Consider the following 19,297-nt stretch of genomic DNA (forward strand, 5'->3'; position numbering starts at 1 on the left):
CAGCAGCGCGCGCGTGTCGCTGAAGGGCGCGCTGTCGTGTCACACACACCGCACACACACAGACACTCACTCGTCGGGGACGGCCAGGCCGCCGCCCGCGTGCAGCAGGCGCGCCAGCAGGCGGCGGCGCGCGGCCGGCACGTGCAGCAGCGCGCGCGTGTCGCTGAAGGGCGCGCTGTCGTGTCACACACACCGCACACACACAGACACTCACTCGTCGGGGACGGCCAGGCCGCCGCCCGCGTGCAGCAGGCGCGCCAGCAGGCGGCGGCGCGCGGCCGGCACGTGCAGCAGCGCGCGCGTGTCGCTGAAGGGCGCGCTGTCGTGTCACACACACCGCACACACACAGACACTCACTCGTCGGGGACGGCCAGGCCGCCGCCCGCGTGCAGCAGGCGCGCCAGCAGGCGGCGGCGCGCGGCCGGCACGTGCAGCAGCGCGCGCGTGTCGCTGAAGGGCGCGCTGTCGTGTCACACACACCGCACACACACAGACACTCACTCGTCGGGGACGGCCAGGCCGCCGCCCGCGTGCAGCAGGCGCGCCAGCAGGCGGCGGCGCGCGGCCGGCACGTGCAGCAGCGCGCGCGTGTCGCTGAAGGGCGCGCTGTCGTGTCACACACACCGCACACACACAGACACTCACTCGTCGGGGACGGCCAGGCCGCCGCCCGCGTGCAGCAGGCGCGCCAGCAGGCGGCGGCGCGCGGCCGGCACGTGCAGCAGCGCGCGCGTGTCGCTGAAGGGCGCGCTGTCGTGTCACACACACCGCACACACACAGACACTCACTCGTCGGGGACGGCCAGGCCGCCGCCCGCGTGCAGCAGGCGCGCCAGCAGGCGGCGGCGCGCGGCCGGCACGTGCAGCAGCGCGCGCGTGTCGCTGAAGGGCGCGCTGTCGTGTCACACACACCGCACACACACAGACACTCACTCGTCGGGGACGGCCAGGCCGCCGCCCGCGTGCAGCAGGCGCGCCAGCAGGCGGCGGCGCGCGGCCGGCACGTGCAGCAGCGCGCGCGTGTCGCTGAAGGGCGCGCTGTCGTGTCACACACACCGCACACACACAGACACTCACTCGTCGGGGACGGCCAGGCCGCCGCCCGCGTGCAGCAGGCGCGCCAGCAGGCGGCGGCGCGCGGCCGGCACGTGCAGCAGCGCGCGCGTGTCGCTGAAGGGCGCGCTGTCGTGTCACACACACCGCACACACACAGACACTCACTCGTCGGGGACGGCCAGGCCGCCGCCCGCGTGCAGCAGGCGCGCCAGCAGGCGGCGGCGCGCGGCCGGCACGTGCAGCAGCGCGCGCGTGTCGCTGAAGGGCGCGCTGTCGTGTCACACACACCGCACACACACAGACACTCACTCGTCGGGGACGGCCAGGCCGCCGCCCGCGTGCAGCAGGCGCGCCAGCAGGCGGCGGCGCGCGGCCGGCACGTGCAGCAGCGCGCGCGTGTCGCTGAAGGGCGCGCTGTCGTGTCACACACACCGCACACACACAGACACTCACTCGTCGGGGACGGCCAGGCCGCCGCCCGCGTGCAGCAGGCGCGCCAGCAGGCGGCGGCGCGCGGCCGGCACGTGCAGCAGCGCGCGCGTGTCGCTGAAGGGCGCGCTGTCGTGTCACACACACCGCACACACACAGACACTCACTCGTCGGGGACGGCCAGGCCGCCGCCCGCGTGCAGCAGGCGCGCCAGCAGGCGGCGGCGCGCGGCCGGCACGTGCAGCAGCGCGCGCGTGTCGCTGAAGGGCGCGCTGTCGTGTCACACACACCGCACACACACAGACACTCACTCGTCGGGGACGGCCAGGCCGCCGCCCGCGTGCAGCAGGCGCGCCAGCAGGCGGCGGCGCGCGGCCGGCACGTGCAGCAGCGCGCGCGTGTCGCTGAAGGGCGCGCTGTCGTGTCACACACACCGCACACACACAGACACTCACTCGTCGGGGACGGCCAGGCCGCCGCCCGCGTGCAGCAGGCGCGCCAGCAGGCGGCGGCGCGCGGCCGGCACGTGCAGCAGCGCGCGCGTGTCGCTGAAGGGCGCGCTGTCGTGTCACACACACCGCACACACACAGACACTCACTCGTCGGGGACGGCCAGGCCGCCGCCCGCGTGCAGCAGGCGCGCCAGCAGGCGGCGGCGCGCGGCCGGCACGTGCAGCAGCGCGCGCGTGTCGCTGAAGGGCGCGCTGTCGTGTCACACACACCGCACACACACAGACACTCACTCGTCGGGGACGGCCAGGCCGCCGCCCGCGTGCAGCAGGCGCGCCAGCAGGCGGCGGCGCGCGGCCGGCACGTGCAGCAGCGCGCGCGTGTCGCTGAAGGGCGCGCTGTCGTGTCACACACACCGCACACACACAGACACTCACTCGTCGACGACGGCCAGGCCGCCGCCCGCGTGCAGCAGGCGCGCCAGCAGGCGGCGGCGCGCGGCCGGCACGTGCAGCAGCGCGCGCGTGTCGCTGAAGGGCGCGCTGTCGTGTCACACACACCGCACACACACAGACACTCACTCGTCGGGGACGGCCAGGCCGCCGCCCGCGTGCAGCAGGCGCGCCAGCAGGCGGCGGCGCGCGGCCGGCACGTGCAGCAGCGCGCGCGTGTCGCTGAAGGGCGCGCTGTCGTGTCACACACACCGCACACACACAGACACTCACTCGTCGGGGACGGCCAGGCCGCCGCCCGCGTGCAGCAGGCGCGCCAGCAGGCGGCGGCGCGCGGCCGGCACGTGCAGCAGCGCGCGCGTGTCGCTGAAGGGCGCGCTGTCGTGTCACACACACCGCACACACACAGACACTCACTCGTCGGGGACGGCCAGGCCGCCGCCCGCGTGCAGCAGGCGCGCCAGCAGGCGGCGGCGCGCGGCCGGCACGTGCAGCAGCGCGCGCGTGTCGCTGAAGGGCGCGCTGTCGTGTCACACACACCGCACACACACAGACACTCACTCGTCGGGGACGGCCAGGCCGCCGCCCGCGTGCAGCAGGCGCGCCAGCAGGCGGCGGCGCGCGGCCGGCACGTGCAGCAGCGCGCGCGTGTCGCTGAAGGGCGCGCTGTCGTGTCACACACACCGCACACACACAGACACTCACTCGTCGGGGACGGCCAGGCCGCCGCCCGCGTGCAGCAGGCGCGCCAGCAGGCGGCGGCGCGCGGCCGGCACGTGCAGCAGCGCGCGCGTGTCGCTGAAGGGCGCGCTGTCGTGTCACACACACCGCACACACACAGACACTCACTCGTCGACGACGGCCAGGCCGCCGCCCGCGTGCAGCAGGCGCGCCAGCAGGCGGCGGCGCGCGGCCGGCACGTGCAGCAGCGCGCGCGTGTCGCTGAAGGGCGCGCTGTCGTGTCACACACACCGCACACACACAGACACTCACTCGTCGGGGACGGCCAGGCCGCCGCCCGCGTGCAGCAGGCGCGCCAGCAGGCGGCGGCGCGCGGCCGGCACGTGCAGCAGCGCGCGCGTGTCGCTGAAGGGCGCGCTGTCGTGTCACACACACCGCACACACACAGACACTCACTCGTCGGGGACGGCCAGGCCGCCGCCCGCGTGCAGCAGGCGCGCCAGCAGGCGGCGGCGCGCGGCCGGCACGTGCAGCAGCGCGCGCGTGTCGCTGAAGGGCGCGCTGTCGTGTCACACACACCGCACACACACAGACACTCACTCGTCGGGGACGGCCAGGCCGCCGCCCGCGTGCAGCAGGCGCGCCAGCAGGCGGCGGCGCGCGGCCGGCACGTGCAGCAGCGCGCGCGTGTCGCTGAAGGGCGCGCTGTCGTGTCACACACACCGCACACACACAGACACTCACTCGTCGGGGACGGCCAGGCCGCCGCCCGCGTGCAGCAGGCGCGCCAGCAGGCGGCGGCGCGCGGCCGGCACGTGCAGCAGCGCGCGCGTGTCGCTGAAGGGCGCGCTGTCGTGTCACACACACCGCACACACACAGACACTCACTCGTCGGGGACGGCCAGGCCGCCGCCCGCGTGCAGCAGGCGCGCCAGCAGGCGGCGGCGCGCGGCCGGCACGTGCAGCAGCGCGCGCGTGTCGCTGAAGGGCGCGCTGTCGTGTCACACACACCGCACACACACAGACACTCACTCGTCGGGGACGGCCAGGCCGCCGCCCGCGTGCAGCAGGCGCGCCAGCAGGCGGCGGCGCGCGGCCGGCACGTGCAGCAGCGCGCGCGTGTCGCTGAAGGGCGCGCTGTCGTGTCACACACACCGCACACACACAGACACTCACTCGTCGGGGACGGCCAGGCCGCCGCCCGCGTGCAGCAGGCGCGCCAGCAGGCGGCGGCGCGCGGCCGGCACGTGCAGCAGCGCGCGCGTGTCGCTGAAGGGCGCGCTGTCGTGTCACACACACCGCACACACACAGACACTCACTCGTCGGGGACGGCCAGGCCGCCGCCCGCGTGCAGCAGGCGCGCCAGCAGGCGGCGGCGCGCGGCCGGCACGTGCAGCAGCGCGCGCGTGTCGCTGAAGGGCGCGCTGTCGTGTCACACACACCGCACACACACAGACACTCACTCGTCGGGGACGGCCAGGCCGCCGCCCGCGTGCAGCAGGCGCGCCAGCAGGCGGCGGCGCGCGGCCGGCACGTGCAGCAGCGCGCGCGTGTCGCTGAAGGGCGCGCTGTCGTGTCACACACACCGCACACACACAGACACTCACTCGTCGGGGACGGCCAGGCCGCCGCCCGCGTGCAGCAGGCGCGCCAGCAGGCGGCGGCGCGCGGCCGGCACGTGCAGCAGCGCGCGCGTGTCGCTGAAGGGCGCGCTGTCGTGTCACACACACCGCACACACACAGACACTCACTCGTCGGGGACGGCCAGGCCGCCGCCCGCGTGCAGCAGGCGCGCCAGCAGGCGGCGGCGCGCGGCCGGCACGTGCAGCAGCGCGCGCGTGTCGCTGAAGGGCGCGCTGTCGTGTCACACACACCGCACACACACAGACACTCACTCGTCGGGGACGGCCAGGCCGCCGCCCGCGTGCAGCAGGCGCGCCAGCAGGCGGCGGCGCGCGGCCGGCACGTGCAGCAGCGCGCGCGTGTCGCTGAAGGGCGCGCTGTCGTGTCACACACACCGCACACACACAGACACTCACTCGTCGGGGACGGCCAGGCCGCCGCCCGCGTGCAGCAGGCGCGCCAGCAGGCGGCGGCGCGCGGCCGGCACGTGCAGCAGCGCGCGCGTGTCGCTGAAGGGCGCGCTGTCGTGTCACACACACCGCACACACACAGACACTCACTCGTCGGGGACGGCCAGGCCGCCGCCCGCGTGCAGCAGGCGCGCCAGCAGGCGGCGGCGCGCGGCCGGCACGTGCAGCAGCGCGCGCGTGTCGCTGAAGGGCGCGCTGTCGTGTCACACACACCGCACACACACAGACACTCACTCGTCGGGGACGGCCAGGCCGCCGCCCGCGTGCAGCAGGCGCGCCAGCAGGCGGCGGCGCGCGGCCGGCACGTGCAGCAGCGCGCGCGTGTCGCTGAAGGGCGCGCTGTCGTGTCACACACACCGCACACACACAGACACTCACTCGTCGGGGACGGCCAGGCCGCCGCCCGCGTGCAGCAGGCGCGCCAGCAGGCGGCGGCGCGCGGCCGGCACGTGCAGCAGCGCGCGCGTGTCGCTGAAGGGCGCGCTGTCGTGTCACACACACCGCACACACACAGACACTCACTCGTCGGGGACGGCCAGGCCGCCGCCCGCGTGCAGCAGGCGCGCCAGCAGGCGGCGGCGCGCGGCCGGCACGTGCAGCAGCGCGCGCGTGTCGCTGAAGGGCGCGCTGTCGTGTCACACACACCGCACACACACAGACACTCACTCGTCGGGGACGGCCAGGCCGCCGCCCGCGTGCAGCAGGCGCGCCAGCAGGCGGCGGCGCGCGGCCGGCACGTGCAGCAGCGCGCGCGTGTCGCTGAAGGGCGCGCTGTCGCGGAGCTCACGCGCCGACCGCCAGCGGTGCGCCGCTCGCGCCAGCGCCTTCTCTCCTCCGGACAGCGTCGGTAAGGCCGTCGCGCGAGGGTTGCCCCACTCGAACTCTTCTTCCTACGAGATTTTGTTTTAACAAAGATGCAAGGATACATGATTTACACGTCAAAAAAAGTAAAAAAAGTTCTATTTTTTTTAAATTTCTATTTATATATTGACAGTTTTTTAATTTTAATATCATATCTCAAATTCCGTCTTTTGGAAGTCTATTAACAAACATCTGTCCACAGCACTCTCTCTGTTTCCTCGGATCCGTTCAAGATCAAAGTTATCAAAAAGCCCGTGTAAATTACATTCGAAATAAACTGCTATACAGAATACATAAAATTTTACTGAGACTTTTGGGGGCCATAAGCTGCCATGAGTCTGAACTGTACGCTTCTTTTTCATCTTTGAAATATTCAAAAAGTAAGTACTGACCTGCAGAAAGCGGCCAGATTGACGACTCCGCGCCACGTATGCGGGATGCAGAACCCACTTCCCAGCCGCTATTGAACCCAACATTTTCTCACTTCGTCCAGGCGCCGCACACAGCAAGTGAGTCGCCTCCAAGTCTAGTTCAGATCCGTCGCTCACCTCACCGCCCAGTTGCTGGATCATCTCCACGATTTCTTCACGATTCTGGTGTAAATGAAATATTACTTATTATATAACGACTTGATTTAACTGATGAAGGACACAGCAGGAAATATCCTTCTCGAAATCTGGAGCAGCTTATCTGGGGAAGTAACTCGATCTTACAGAAGATCACAACTAAATAATACTGCTTAGAAGCACTGTTGTGATCCTGTGATGAGTAGGGTGACCAGAGCTCTTGGGGGAAATCAGGGATAGGGTCGGTAATAAGCTATATATTGTACCTAATAGCAATATTTGAACAATTCCATAGCAATAATTGCGAAATTATCGCTGAGGCTATATTCGCAAATAACTTCAAAAATGATTCGAAGGTACTTTTTAAGCCCATTTGAATAAAGATATTTGATTTTACATAATATCCTGTATACTCACGTCGACATTGGAGGAGAGCATGAACTTTCTCTTGACAGGGGCGGAAGGGGCGGAAGGGGCGGCGACAGGTGCGGCATCGTCCCACCCTACTGTGTTTGGCTGAGACTCTGGACACGCATCTACTTCCGATGCGGGTGCGGGCTCTAGTTAATTAATTGAAATCAAACAATGATAATTATTTTTAGTTTCTAATTCTTTTATTATATATATATATATATATAGCCCAGCCAAATTAGTCCCAAACAATGGAGTGAGATTACGAAAATGCGCATAGAGTTCAGGTCTATGTGAATATTCGGTAAACTAAAACTCGGTAACTAAACTGGTACGAATGTAAGAATAAAAAAAATGGTTTTTGAATGTCTTTCTTGACCGAGCTGTGTTTGAAAAATAAAATTGAAATATCCATAGAACAAGACATAAGCATACTATGTTAAGATCCTTATTAGAAAAATTTTAATCTATATATTATTTTAAATAGTATGATTAATATTGATTAAACTCTTGTTTTAAAACTTATTTGCTGTATTTGTAACTCCTAATTATAGAGACTAAGAATAATTATATACAAATAAAAAATATATCAACAACGTAACCTGGATTAGAAGCTATCGAATCTCGAGTCCTCTTTCTTTGTGTGCTCAATCTCCCAGTAAGCACAGCATTTAAGCGCTGCAGCTGGACGTCAACACCGGCAGCTAAAGCACCAGCAGCGCCACGAGCGCTTGACGATTCATCACCACCTGCAGCACTGCAATTGCTTGATGTATTATTGCCAACGTCATTTGTAGCGCTGCGAGTGCTGAATTGATCCTTTCCACTGTCGTTTACAGTGCTACGATTGTTGTATGGATCTTTTTCAATGTCGTTTGTAGCGCTACGAGCGCTGATTGAGGTTTTGGCGTTGTCATCTATTTGTTCTATTTCGCTTACGTTGCGTCCACCAGCGCTCTGTAATATTGTTGAAAATTATTATAACTTCGAATTTATATAAATTTAGAAATATAGTATGAGAAAATATGTTTCTTTTATTATTATTTTTTTTTATATTTGGACTATAGACTATATATATGTAGGTTCAATTATTTATATAGCTTTAATTACACAAGAGAACACAAAACAAATATTTAGTCGTTAAACTTACGTGATCGACAGACAGCTTTGCTATCTTCGGAGGCGGGGTATCAGCTTGATCCTGGAAAAAATGATATGACTAAGGTAGTAAGTAGCACAGCAGGAAACTTGCTGCTCAAAATATGGAGCAGCCCGACTGAGATAGTATCTCGACCTTACAGAAGATCACAGCTAAATAATACTGTTTTCAAGAAGTGTTCTGTTGCTGTCGGTGTGTAAGGTGACCAGAGCTCTTGGGGAGAATTGGGGATGGGGTCGACAATGCGCTTGCGATGCTTCTAGTATTGCAGGCGTCTATAAGCTTATTGCAAAAACATAAACATATACAGGCTACGCTTCAGTCTGTAATATCTCACTGCTGGGCAATAGGCCTCTTTCCCCATGCAGGTGAAGGATCAGAGCTGAATCTACCACGCTGAATCAATGCGGGTTGGTGGATATATCCGCTACTATTAGTAATATATACAGTCTGTAATATCTCACTGCTGGGCAATAGGCCTCTTTCCCCATGCAGGTGAAGGATCAGAGCTGAATCTACCACGCTGAATCAATGCGGGTTGGTGGATATATCCGCTACTATTAGTAATATATACATACATATTACAGGCTGTCATCGTATTTACCTGTAAGTGTAACTTTCTGGGAACGGTTGGTAGCTCTACCGGTGGCGTGGCCGCGCCCGCCGCGAACTGGGCCAGATATCTGTTGCGGATCTCTGATAACGGCTGAAAGTCCAAGAAATTTATTTATTTACTAGTTAACCTGGCAAACATTGTTTTACCATATATTATTTTTAGGAATTAGTTTAAAAAAAAATAGTTTAGAAAATATTTTACAACCGACTCTCAAATCTGTTAAATATCACAAAAATTTTCATAAGAATAGTCGAACCGTTTCGGATAAATTTCGCCACTAACACTATAAGTTTTAGTGGCGAAGTCACTACGAGTTTTTTTATATATTAGATTTTAAGGATCGCCACCAGATGATACATAAAGAAAAATACAAAACAATATACATAGAATAGTCTCACACTGTGCCCATCCATTTACACCACAACTAGCACAAATTACAATCTAAAATAGATTAATTAAAAACAAGGTGTACGAGACCGTTGCACTGACATACTATCGTATTGCCCATAGAGATACTTGCCGTGCTAACTTATTGTTTGTGTATTGTATGTTTCCAGACACTCAACATGAAAAATCGCAGTTGGGCGTGCGGCGTTTATTTGAAGAAGTTGAAGTTATATTGTCTAATTTTACTCACTGTCTGCTTATCACGCGATGTATCTTGTTGTTTAGAAGGCAAATCGTTCACGACTTTCCAGAGACGTTTCCTCGCTTCGGGGGATAATCGCCCTGAACCAGGACGAAGGGCCGCTCCGAACGCGCTATCCGGTGTTTCAGGGTTTCTATCGACTGACAAACAAACAAGACAAAATATTATCTAAGTACACTGGGAATAAAAAAAAAACGTGTGCTGTAGGCCACGCGACTGAAGTAAAACTACCATAGCTCCATCTATACATGTGTTTATATATACATACACTCCATCTATACATGTGTTTATATATACATACACTCCATCTATAGATGTGTTTATATATACATATATGATACATGGCCAACCCCCAGTGGAGTAGCGTGGTGGATTAAGCTCTGGTCCTTCACCTACATGGGGAAAGAGGCCTATGCCCAGCAATGGGATATTCCAGCCTGAAGCGTTGTATATACTTACAGGGGTCGACCGGTGTCCTTATGGGATCGGAGGGCATTTCCCCTCGCCTTACTGCCTGCAACCTTCTTCGCGTAGTGGGACTCAGACCCATGAGGTTGGGGGTGGACAGAGCATCGTCTAGCGGAGGTGTTCGGATGTCTCCTGTAAATAATTTAGAATAGAATATACTTTACTGGACACCACTCATGACAGATTTACACAAAACAGTTATTTAAACATGGAGTTCATCACAGCTGCACATGCTGTGTGGTTACGGCATTAAAGAATATCGCCACCCCCTCTCTTCCCGTGGGTGTCATAAGAGGCGACTAAGGGATAAGACAGTTCCACTAGTACGTTGGAACTTAAAAAGCCGACCGATGGCGGGATAACCATCTAACTGTTGGCTTTAAAATACACAGGCCGAAGACGGGCAGCAGCGTCTTCGGTGCGACAAAGCCAGCCCTGCGGTCACCAACCCGCCTGCCCAGTTTGGTGACTATGGGCAAAACACATGAGTTCACGTCATTTTTGGCGTGAACCCTCTAGTATTAAAGCAAACGTCTATAAGCTTCGGTAATCGCTTACCAGGTGAGCATTGCGCTTGTTTACCGACCTAGTTGTATAATAAATAAATAACTAAAAACAATTAATATATAAACAAATTCCTATAGAATCTCGTAACTTTGAATATTTGGCACACTTAGAGCTGTCATTAAATTTTAACTGTAGAGAACAAAAGTTGGCAATATTACAAATATTACAAAGGAACGTTTGAAGATATATAATTATGATAATTTGCGAAGTTAAGTACTTATAGAATCATATACTTAATATAGGTATAATCAAACTAAATAATAATAATGATAATAAATACTCTTTATTGTACACTACAAAAAATGAACATCATACGAAGAAAGATGTACAAAGGCGGTCTTATCGCTAAGAGCGATTTTTTCCAGACAACCTTAGGATATAGGACAGGGCATATAAAATGAGAAGAGGTAGGGAAGTGTACAAATAGTTGATAAAGAATTGGCATGGAGTTTACAAGTTATATGATATAAAAATAAGTAAATATATTTTTTATTTATTTATTTACACTTTTGCACACCAACACAAAAGTAAAATAAGTTTAATGAGGTAAAAAAATATAATAAATTTGCATTAGTTGCAACAGGCGGCCTTATCGCTAAAGCAGCGATTTCTTCCAGGCAACCTTTGGGCAGAGGACTAGAATTGATTGTTATTGGCGATATGGGCGCAAAATAAGTGCTATCAGTCATAAACATAATATACTACATATAATGGATATATATATATATATATACATATAATAGAGAAAAGAAGAAATAAAAAGAGATTCATTAAGATTTTTTTTTTCTTCTTTATAAATATATAGTGTTTTACCTTGTTTACCATCTTCCTTGAGTTCTTGCAATCGTTTCGGGGTTTCCTGCGAGTCACATCCCAGTAGCCCTTGCCGAGCCATCGCTATGTAACGTGAGGCTGGTGACATATCGGCATCGCTATCTGGAAATTAGTACGAAACGTGTAGAATTCATACTTACAGTCTTAATTTCTTATCTTATCATATAATAATTGTTTGTCTATCTGGCTCGAAGGACCATATACGAAAAACTTTAAAAAAAATTAAGTAGAACTCACAAGATTATTATATACAGTTTAACTGAGTTTATTAAATTGGTATAGTAATGGTGGTGGGTATGAGACGAAACAAAATGCAATAGAAAAAAATACCAGTTCCGATTTTTCCCTTTGGTGTCTGTTCTTTGCTGGAAGACCCTCGCCGGATTATATTGTTAGCTGCTGGCGGGCGCATTGTATTTTCTTTGTCTCTTTGTTCATTTGTACATTTAGCTTCAGGCTCTGGTTGGATTCCAGAATTCCTAGATTGTTCGGGTGATGGTGGCGCTGAAAACATGAATATTATCTTATTATTAAGTATTTAGTCTTTTTTTTATATCACTAGGTCGGCAAACAAGCGTACGGCTCACCTGATGATAAGAGATTACCGTAGCTTATAGACACCTACAACACCAGAAGCATCGCAAACACGTTGCCGACCCAGTCCCCAATCCACAATCCACCCCAGGAGCTCTGGTCACCTTACTCGTCACTACCCCGGTCGGGCTGCTCCAGATTTTGAGCAGGAAATTCCTGCTGTGCCCTACCTCAGTTAAAGTCACAAATAAAACAGTAAATAAAAAACTACGACTGATAACGCTGATGATGCTGATGGTCACCGAGTTGATTGCAAGTCGGCCACGCCAGTCACGAGCAGCGGCTACAAGGCCGGACGGCTCACCCGCGGTGTCGCCCACCAGGAAGCCGCGCTCGGGCAGGCGGCTACAAGGCCGGACGGCTCACCCGCGGTGTCGCCCACCAGGAAGCCGCGCTCGGGCAGGCGGCTACAAGGCCGGACGGCTCACCCGCGGTGTCGCCCACCAGGAAGCCGCGCTCGGGCAGGCGGCTACAAGGCCGGACGGCTCACCCGCGGTGTCGCCCACCAGGAAGCCGCGCTCGGGCAGGCGGCTACAAGGCCGGACGGCTCACCCGCGGTGTCGCCCACCAGGAAGCCGCGCTCGGGCAGGCGGCTACAAGGCCGGACGGCTCACCCGCGGTGTCGCCCACCAGGAAGCCGCGCTCGGGCAGGCGGCTACAAGGCCGGACGGCTCACCCGCGGTGTCGCCCACCAGGAAGCCGCGCTCGGGCAGGCGGCTACAAGGCCGGACGGCTCACCCGCGGTGTCGCCCACCAGGAAGCCGCGCTCGGGCAGGCGGCTACAAAGCCGGACGGCTCACCCGCGGTGTCGCCCACCAGGAAGCCGCGCTCGGGCAGGCGGCTACAAGGCCGGACGGCTCACCCGCGGTGTCGCCCACCAGGAAGCCGCGCTCGGGCAGGCGGCTACAAGGCCGGACGGCTCACCCGCGGTGTCGCCCACCAGGAAGCCGCGCTCGGGCAGGCGGCTACAAGGCCGGACGGCTCACCCGCGGTGTCGCCCACCAGGAAGCCGCGCTCGGGCAGGCGGCTACAAGGCCGGACGGCTCACCCGCGGTGTCGCCCACCAGGAAGCCGCGCTCGGGCAGGCGGCTACAAGGCCGGACGGCTCACCCGCGGTGTCGCCCACCAGGAAGCCGCGCTCGGGCAGGCGGCTACAAGGCCGGACGGCTCACCCGCGGTGTCGCCCACCAGGAAGCCGCGCTCGGACAGGCGTCTGCCCGCGCGCGCGCAGCCCAGCAGCCAGCCCGCCGTGACGGCCGGCAGCGCCCACTTCACGGCGCCCTGGTACTTGTCGCCCGCCGCCGCGGGGCAAATCAGGTGGGTGGACGCCAGCGCCGTGGCCGTGTTGCGACGGCAGAAACGGAGCTGGGTACTGCGGGCGTTATTATATTATTATTGTATATGTTACATATATCCTACAAAATATGGACTAATAGATAAAATACGCCAATTAACGCACATTGAGCAATATAGTCTTCCAAATTAATAACCTCTTTAATTTAGCTGATTTATTGCGAAATTGTTATTTGACTGATGCAGATTTCTAATGAAACTGTTATTTGTTTGCTGATGACGTCAAATGACGTCTGTCCTTCTGCCTATATATACTCAAAATAATCTTAATAAATTTAGTGTTAGAACGACTTTCATTGGGTTTGGTTTCCCTCATAACCTTCCCTCACATGTCATCTCTCAGTCAACCATAGACTGTATCATATAAGGTTACATACAACCCTGGATTTAGGCATTTAAAGTTGTACGTCATGATCTACGTTAAAGCAAAACTTCTGTGAGCTACACGCACACAGCAGTAACGTTGAACAAGTTTCAACGCTTCCTCTGTTTAAGAGATATCCTAGCCATGCAGTGCAACATAAGGTAAACTGAATAGTATGCTATTAACTAGAAAAATACAATATTTGAAAAATCCTGGCCATCCTCTATCACAAAAATATTCCAAAGATATTGCCTTTAAAATACGACATCTAGCAACTTACGTAGCTCCAAGTAATTTAGCTAATTCATCTAGGAAAGCCCGTTCGACTCCACTGTAGGTACTCAGACTCGCCACCACACCCACCAGAGGTCCTGGACCGTTCCACTGAGGCAGTTTCACGGGCCGATGGTAGTATTGCACGGGAAGCAACTCTTGCTGGGATAGGCAGTCTTTCTGTTACCATAAAAAATGTAGAAACCTTATTTTAGATGATAAAATTAATTGTTCTCCAATAGACAGTTCTCTGACGTTCATCATGTACCAGCAAAGTAAATGCAGCGTTTCTATGAAAATATTGCATGCCATAAACCAAACATATTTGCTATATATTCTTGGAATTAGATCTTAAACTCTCGATACAGAGGGTGACTTTTCAAATGAACAAAATCGAAAACCAGACTATACAATTGAGAACATGGAACACAGAAATATACATATGCCTACAAAGTGTTCATTGTGCAATGTGCCAGCAGTTTTAGCTGTCAGCAGCAAGCAATGATGATATCTTTAGCTCATATCTCACATATCAAATATTCTGGGAACCTTAAAACGCAACAGTGTACACTACTCACAATCCAGAAGACAGTGACCATCTCCACTGATGCCTGCATATCCCAGTCCAACGGCACCAGCGCGTACGAGCCGCCAGTACCAGCAGCCACCAGTAAACCACCAGCGGCCGCTACTTCCGCACCGATTTCACATATCGCATCATCATCCAAACCGTGAACTTCGATCTTTATACCTGATGAGATGAGAACATAGGGTATTTATAGATAGGTAGTAAAAATGTGAACATCAAATTGTAATCATTCGTTTTTTTGTTTTCTTTCTTTTTGTGAACACATTAAAACATAATTAAATATCTCACCCAAACTCTAGAGCATCCAATCTGGGAAATACCCCAAACTCACAAATGATCACTGAATCAGCCCAATTGGGCACATTTCCTAATTTTACAGCAGTTCAGAGCCAACTAATACTGTTCTAAGCTGTACTATGTTCCTGTGATGAATAAGATAGCCAGAACTCCTGGAGAGTATGCATAGTAATGCTCCTGACGTCGCAGGCGTTCTTAGACTTTAGTAACCGCTTAACATCGAGCGAACAGAACCCGTTTTTGCCATCTTAGTTCTATAAAAAATAGACCAACCTCTAAATATCTGTTCTATTTCTTCCGTTGGATCATTCGTCACATCTTCAGTTACATCTGGTTCTTGAGGACCGGGCGCTGGTTCCGGTGTTTTCTCTTGTGGTTCAGGGGCTACTTCTAAAACATTTTTTTAAACATTGGTAAAACCAAATGATATCAACATTTTACTACATTCTACTTTCTAATTTTTTTTTTCTTTTAATTATAATACAACGAAAGACACTATTAAAATATCTTACGGCTCAAATAATGATTGACGAGCTCATCTTTCTCTTCAGGCTCAGGTTCGGCCTCCGTTACCGGTGGTGGCAAATTTAGTGGTTTACGAAGCAGCTGCAGGTTGCGTTTGCTCATGGGGGACGCGGTTTCGATGTTCGGCTTACGAGTACTGGATTTAACTGGCGTGACGGGTTCAGACTCGAGGAGGAACTGAATGGAGTATAAAGAAATATATGGATGAGTCTGTAATAGAAGTAAAAACGACTTAAGTGTTTATTGCTGTGTGGTTACGACAGTACAGAATATAGCCACTCCCTCTTTTTGTGTCGTAAGAGGCGACTAAGGGATAACACAGTTCCATTACCACCTTGGAACTTAATAAGCTGACCAATGAGGGGATAACCATCCAACTGCTAGCTTTGAAATACACAGGCCGAAGACGAGCAACAGCGTTTTCGGTGCGATAAAGGCAGCCCTGCGGTCACCGACCCGCCTGTCCTGTGGTGACTATGGGCAATACACATGAGCGCGGCAGCCACAGCGCGGACAGCACGGGCGCGGCGGGGGCGGGGGGCGGGGCGCGTGAGTGTGGCGGGCTACCTCCGCCTCGTGCAGCGCGCGCGCGGCGCGCACGGAGCGCGGCAGCCACAGCGCGGACAGCACGGGCGCGGCGGGGGCGGGGGGCGGGGCGCGTGAGTGTGGCGGGCTACCTCCGCCTCGTGCAGCGCGCGCGCGGCGCGCACGGAGCGCGGCAGCCACAGCGCGGACAGCACGGGCGCGGCGGGGGCGGGGGGCGGGGCGCGTGAGTGTGGCGGGCTACCTCCGCCTCGTGCAGCGCGCGCGCGGCGCGCACGGAGCGCGGCAGCCACAGCGCGGACAGCACGGGCGCGGCGGGCAGCGCGCGGCGCGCGGCGGGCGCGGCGGCGCGCGTGGCGAGCGTGTGCGTGACGCGCTCGTGCGGCTGGTCGTAGCGCACGCCGCCGCAGCGCGAGATGAGCGCGGCGGCGCGCTCGCGGGCCACCCCCGACAGGCCCGACACCCAGATCTATGAGGACAAATTTTATATTAACAAAAATAACAAAAAAATAGTGTGTGTACTTATGTACGAACGTAAGAAGTTACACTTCATTGGCTAGCTAACTTCACGTTGCTAACTTCTTCTTCGTTGACTAGCTTACTTCAGGGTGTCCGTTTTTTTGGTGACGGTGTGCGCGCGCATCGTTAAAATTTACTCTCATAATTTTTTCCTAACGCGCCAAAGGTATAACTTCAAAAAATTATGCCAAATCCCGTATTGTTGTTACTGTAGCATGTGAGGTGACCTTATCCATTTCGTCGACCTTATCCACAGATCCAAAAGATGGCATTCGAGTGTGGATATCGAAATTAGAAAAATTATACAAATAGTTTTAGACAATCCTATTTCAGAACTTTATCTCATTACATCCATCGTAGTTAAATAAAGTGATGACGACTATAAATAATTACAAAAAATATAACTCACACAAAATCCATCAAAGATAGGTCCAGCCTTTTTAATACAACTCATGTCGAAATTTTCAAACTCTGCTATTATTTCCTTATCGAACGACGAGTCGTGCGATTTCCTACTTTCCTGTGATAACTGTAAATTAAATATTATTATTACAATTACAGCTTTAAAATCACAGATGTATATTAAAACAAAAAAATGTATGGATACGACACCTTCATCTTACAGGATAACGTAGACATGTCCACAGCTCTGCTTTCGTCAACAAAATTGTTTGGTGGTTTCAAGTTTGTTATGCGAGAAAAATTTAGACCTGTAATTAAAAAGAAATGTTATCAATCTAATATGAAAAATATAAAATTAAATATTTTCATTTACTGTCAGACATATGTGTGACTTTTACTTCAAAACTAAAAAACAACAATAACAGTAAATACAGTTGCTGGTGTACTGTGTAGTGAGTGATTATGCATTAGTACCTGTCTTTTGAGTACTTACTCATATCTGGTAATCGGTGTTCTGCCAGCGGTGAAGACGTAGAGGCACCAGCTACACGATACTTGGCTAACGGTTCACAAACTCCTTTACGAGCACTCTCAACAACCCAAGCTGGAACTACACAGGCTTTGCCATACTCAACCGCCGCTTTGTATTTTTCGCTCCCAACACCCTCCCTTGGAATATGTATAGCCAGTTTAAAATATATTCTTATAAAAAAAAAGAAAAAAAATGTAATAAAACTTTTTGGTATTATAATTAATAAAAGAGCTACTAAAATGTTTGATGTACATTCAAACTTCTTTTTAACTTCTCTTAAAACTCACGAAATTAATCAATATCAATAAAAATCACAAAATTTACAGAAAAAAAGTTTTTAAAACTTACTTAGTTAACACAACAACGTCAGTCGTCTCACTCTGAAAAGCTCCAGAGAACACGCCACCGTTTTCATTGACTAACTTCATTATATTTTGTTTTTCCTTTTTGCTTATACCTGATGTCGTGACCTAGAAATTTTTTTTTTTTTAATATTATGTAGATACGTGACAAGAAACTTTATTATTATTAAAATTAACACACACACACACACTCAACACAATTTGTATAAGTTTTAAGTTAAAGCATGGACTCTGCTCTTTGGTCGAGTGACAATTACAAGTGTTTTCGTTGTTGCGTAAAGTTTTGCTTATTTTTCTAGTTTTTGTGTATAGTTTTACTGTGTGTATAGTCTTATTTGTTTGTTTTTGTCGTGTATATTGTAAGCGTAAGTATATTTAAGTAATTAATTATGGATTCCGAACCCCCTGACCCTGGTGGAGGTTCCTGTAATTTCTCCCAAACAATGGAAATAGATGAAACTAATAATAGAAAAAGAATTAATAGCGATGCTAATTTATCTCAACCTAAAAGACCCACTAATAATTTTCATCAAACACCATCCATTCAATTGAATTATGTCACGCCGGAATTTCAAAATGAAAAGAGGTTATACTCGACCGAGGATATTGCCCCTTTCATTGTCCATGTTTCCAAAACAGAAACTAATCCCAATAGTGGAACTATTCTGCGGCCTATTCAATTCGGTCAGTTTTTACACAAAAATAAAGTAACTAATATTGTGATCGACGGCATAAAGCGTATTGGGCGTAATCGCGTATCGATTGAATTCAAAACGTCACAGCAGGCTAATTCCTTTTTAGATTTAACAGTTCTTACTAGCTCTGGATATACTGCATCTATTCCCAGTTACAGCGTATCTCGCATGGGCATCATCCGTGCAGTACCTGTTGAATGGTCCATGGAAGAACTAGTAACGAATTTACAAGTTCCCTCTGGTTATGGGGGAGTGGTCAAGGCCCGGAAACTAAGTCGAAAATCGATTAATGAACATAATTCTCCTGTATGGATTCCAACACAGTCTGTAGTCCTCACATTTACTGGACAGAAACTCCCTCCCCATGTTTATTGTTATTTTACCTCTTTGCCTGTAGAAACCTATGTGTTACCCACTATCCAGTGCAACAAATGTTGTAGATTTGGGCACGTTAAAGCACAGTGCAGGTCAAGTCCAAGATGTTTCAAATGTGCTCAGATGCATGAAGGAGAAACTTGTACAGTAGAAACACCAACCTGTCTATTTTGCTCTGGTACTCACAATGCAAACAATACATCTTGCCCAGAGCATTCCCGACAAAAGGCAATCAAATTAGTAATGTCTCAAGAGAGTATTTCATATTTAGAAGCTTCAGCCAGATTTCCCCAAGTAAGACCCTTTGCAGACACTGTTAGATCCTCTCCTAACAACAATATTATGTCAACATCTCCCAATTCTAATCATTCTAAAAGCATTGGGGGGTAAAGTTATTCGCGTCCGTAGGTACTACCTAACCACTTGCCCCTACACGTGCCCCCTGGGTGGTGCTAAATGAATAACAAACCGAGAGTGCCTGCGCAAGCAACCGTGGGCAGTGCTGGCGCGGGCACTCCCGTAACACACACACACACATAGCATACTCACCTAGAACACCACATTCATACTACACAGATA

The 19,297-nt window shown here is 53.2% G+C and overlaps 1 protein-coding gene across 1 annotated transcript in view; it reads right to left on the reverse strand.

Moving 5' to 3' along the window:
* LOC123667031 (DNA topoisomerase 2-binding protein 1-like) overlaps positions 1-19,297 on the reverse strand; it is a 31,940-nt gene that overhangs the window by 684 nt on the left and 11,959 nt on the right. Inside the window, exons 6-25 of the mRNA XM_045601040.1 lie at positions 17,635-17,756; positions 17,248-17,423; positions 16,965-17,062; positions 16,762-16,881; positions 16,078-16,302; positions 15,278-15,467; positions 15,039-15,155; positions 14,458-14,630; positions 13,887-14,059; positions 13,000-13,261; positions 11,626-11,827; positions 11,275-11,397; positions 9,886-10,026; positions 9,415-9,566; positions 8,766-8,867; positions 8,153-8,203; positions 7,605-7,959; positions 7,009-7,151; positions 6,418-6,618; positions 5,831-6,054 (exon numbers count right to left, since the gene is read on the reverse strand). Coding sequence (XP_045456996.1) covers positions 5,831-6,054; positions 6,418-6,618; positions 7,009-7,151; positions 7,605-7,959; positions 8,153-8,203; positions 8,766-8,867; positions 9,415-9,566; positions 9,886-10,026; positions 11,275-11,397; positions 11,626-11,827; positions 13,000-13,261; positions 13,887-14,059; positions 14,458-14,630; positions 15,039-15,155; positions 15,278-15,467; positions 16,078-16,302; positions 16,762-16,881; positions 16,965-17,062; positions 17,248-17,423; positions 17,635-17,756 — 3,350 coding nt within the window. The remainder of the gene's footprint in view (positions 1-5,830; positions 6,055-6,417; positions 6,619-7,008; positions 7,152-7,604; positions 7,960-8,152; positions 8,204-8,765; positions 8,868-9,414; positions 9,567-9,885; positions 10,027-11,274; positions 11,398-11,625; positions 11,828-12,999; positions 13,262-13,886; positions 14,060-14,457; positions 14,631-15,038; positions 15,156-15,277; positions 15,468-16,077; positions 16,303-16,761; positions 16,882-16,964; positions 17,063-17,247; positions 17,424-17,634; positions 17,757-19,297) is intronic.

The sequence above is a fragment of the Melitaea cinxia genome, chromosome 2 (assembly GCF_905220565.1).
Source record: "Melitaea cinxia chromosome 2, ilMelCinx1.1, whole genome shotgun sequence".
Classification (NCBI taxonomy): Eukaryota; Metazoa; Arthropoda; class Insecta; order Lepidoptera; family Nymphalidae; genus Melitaea; species Melitaea cinxia.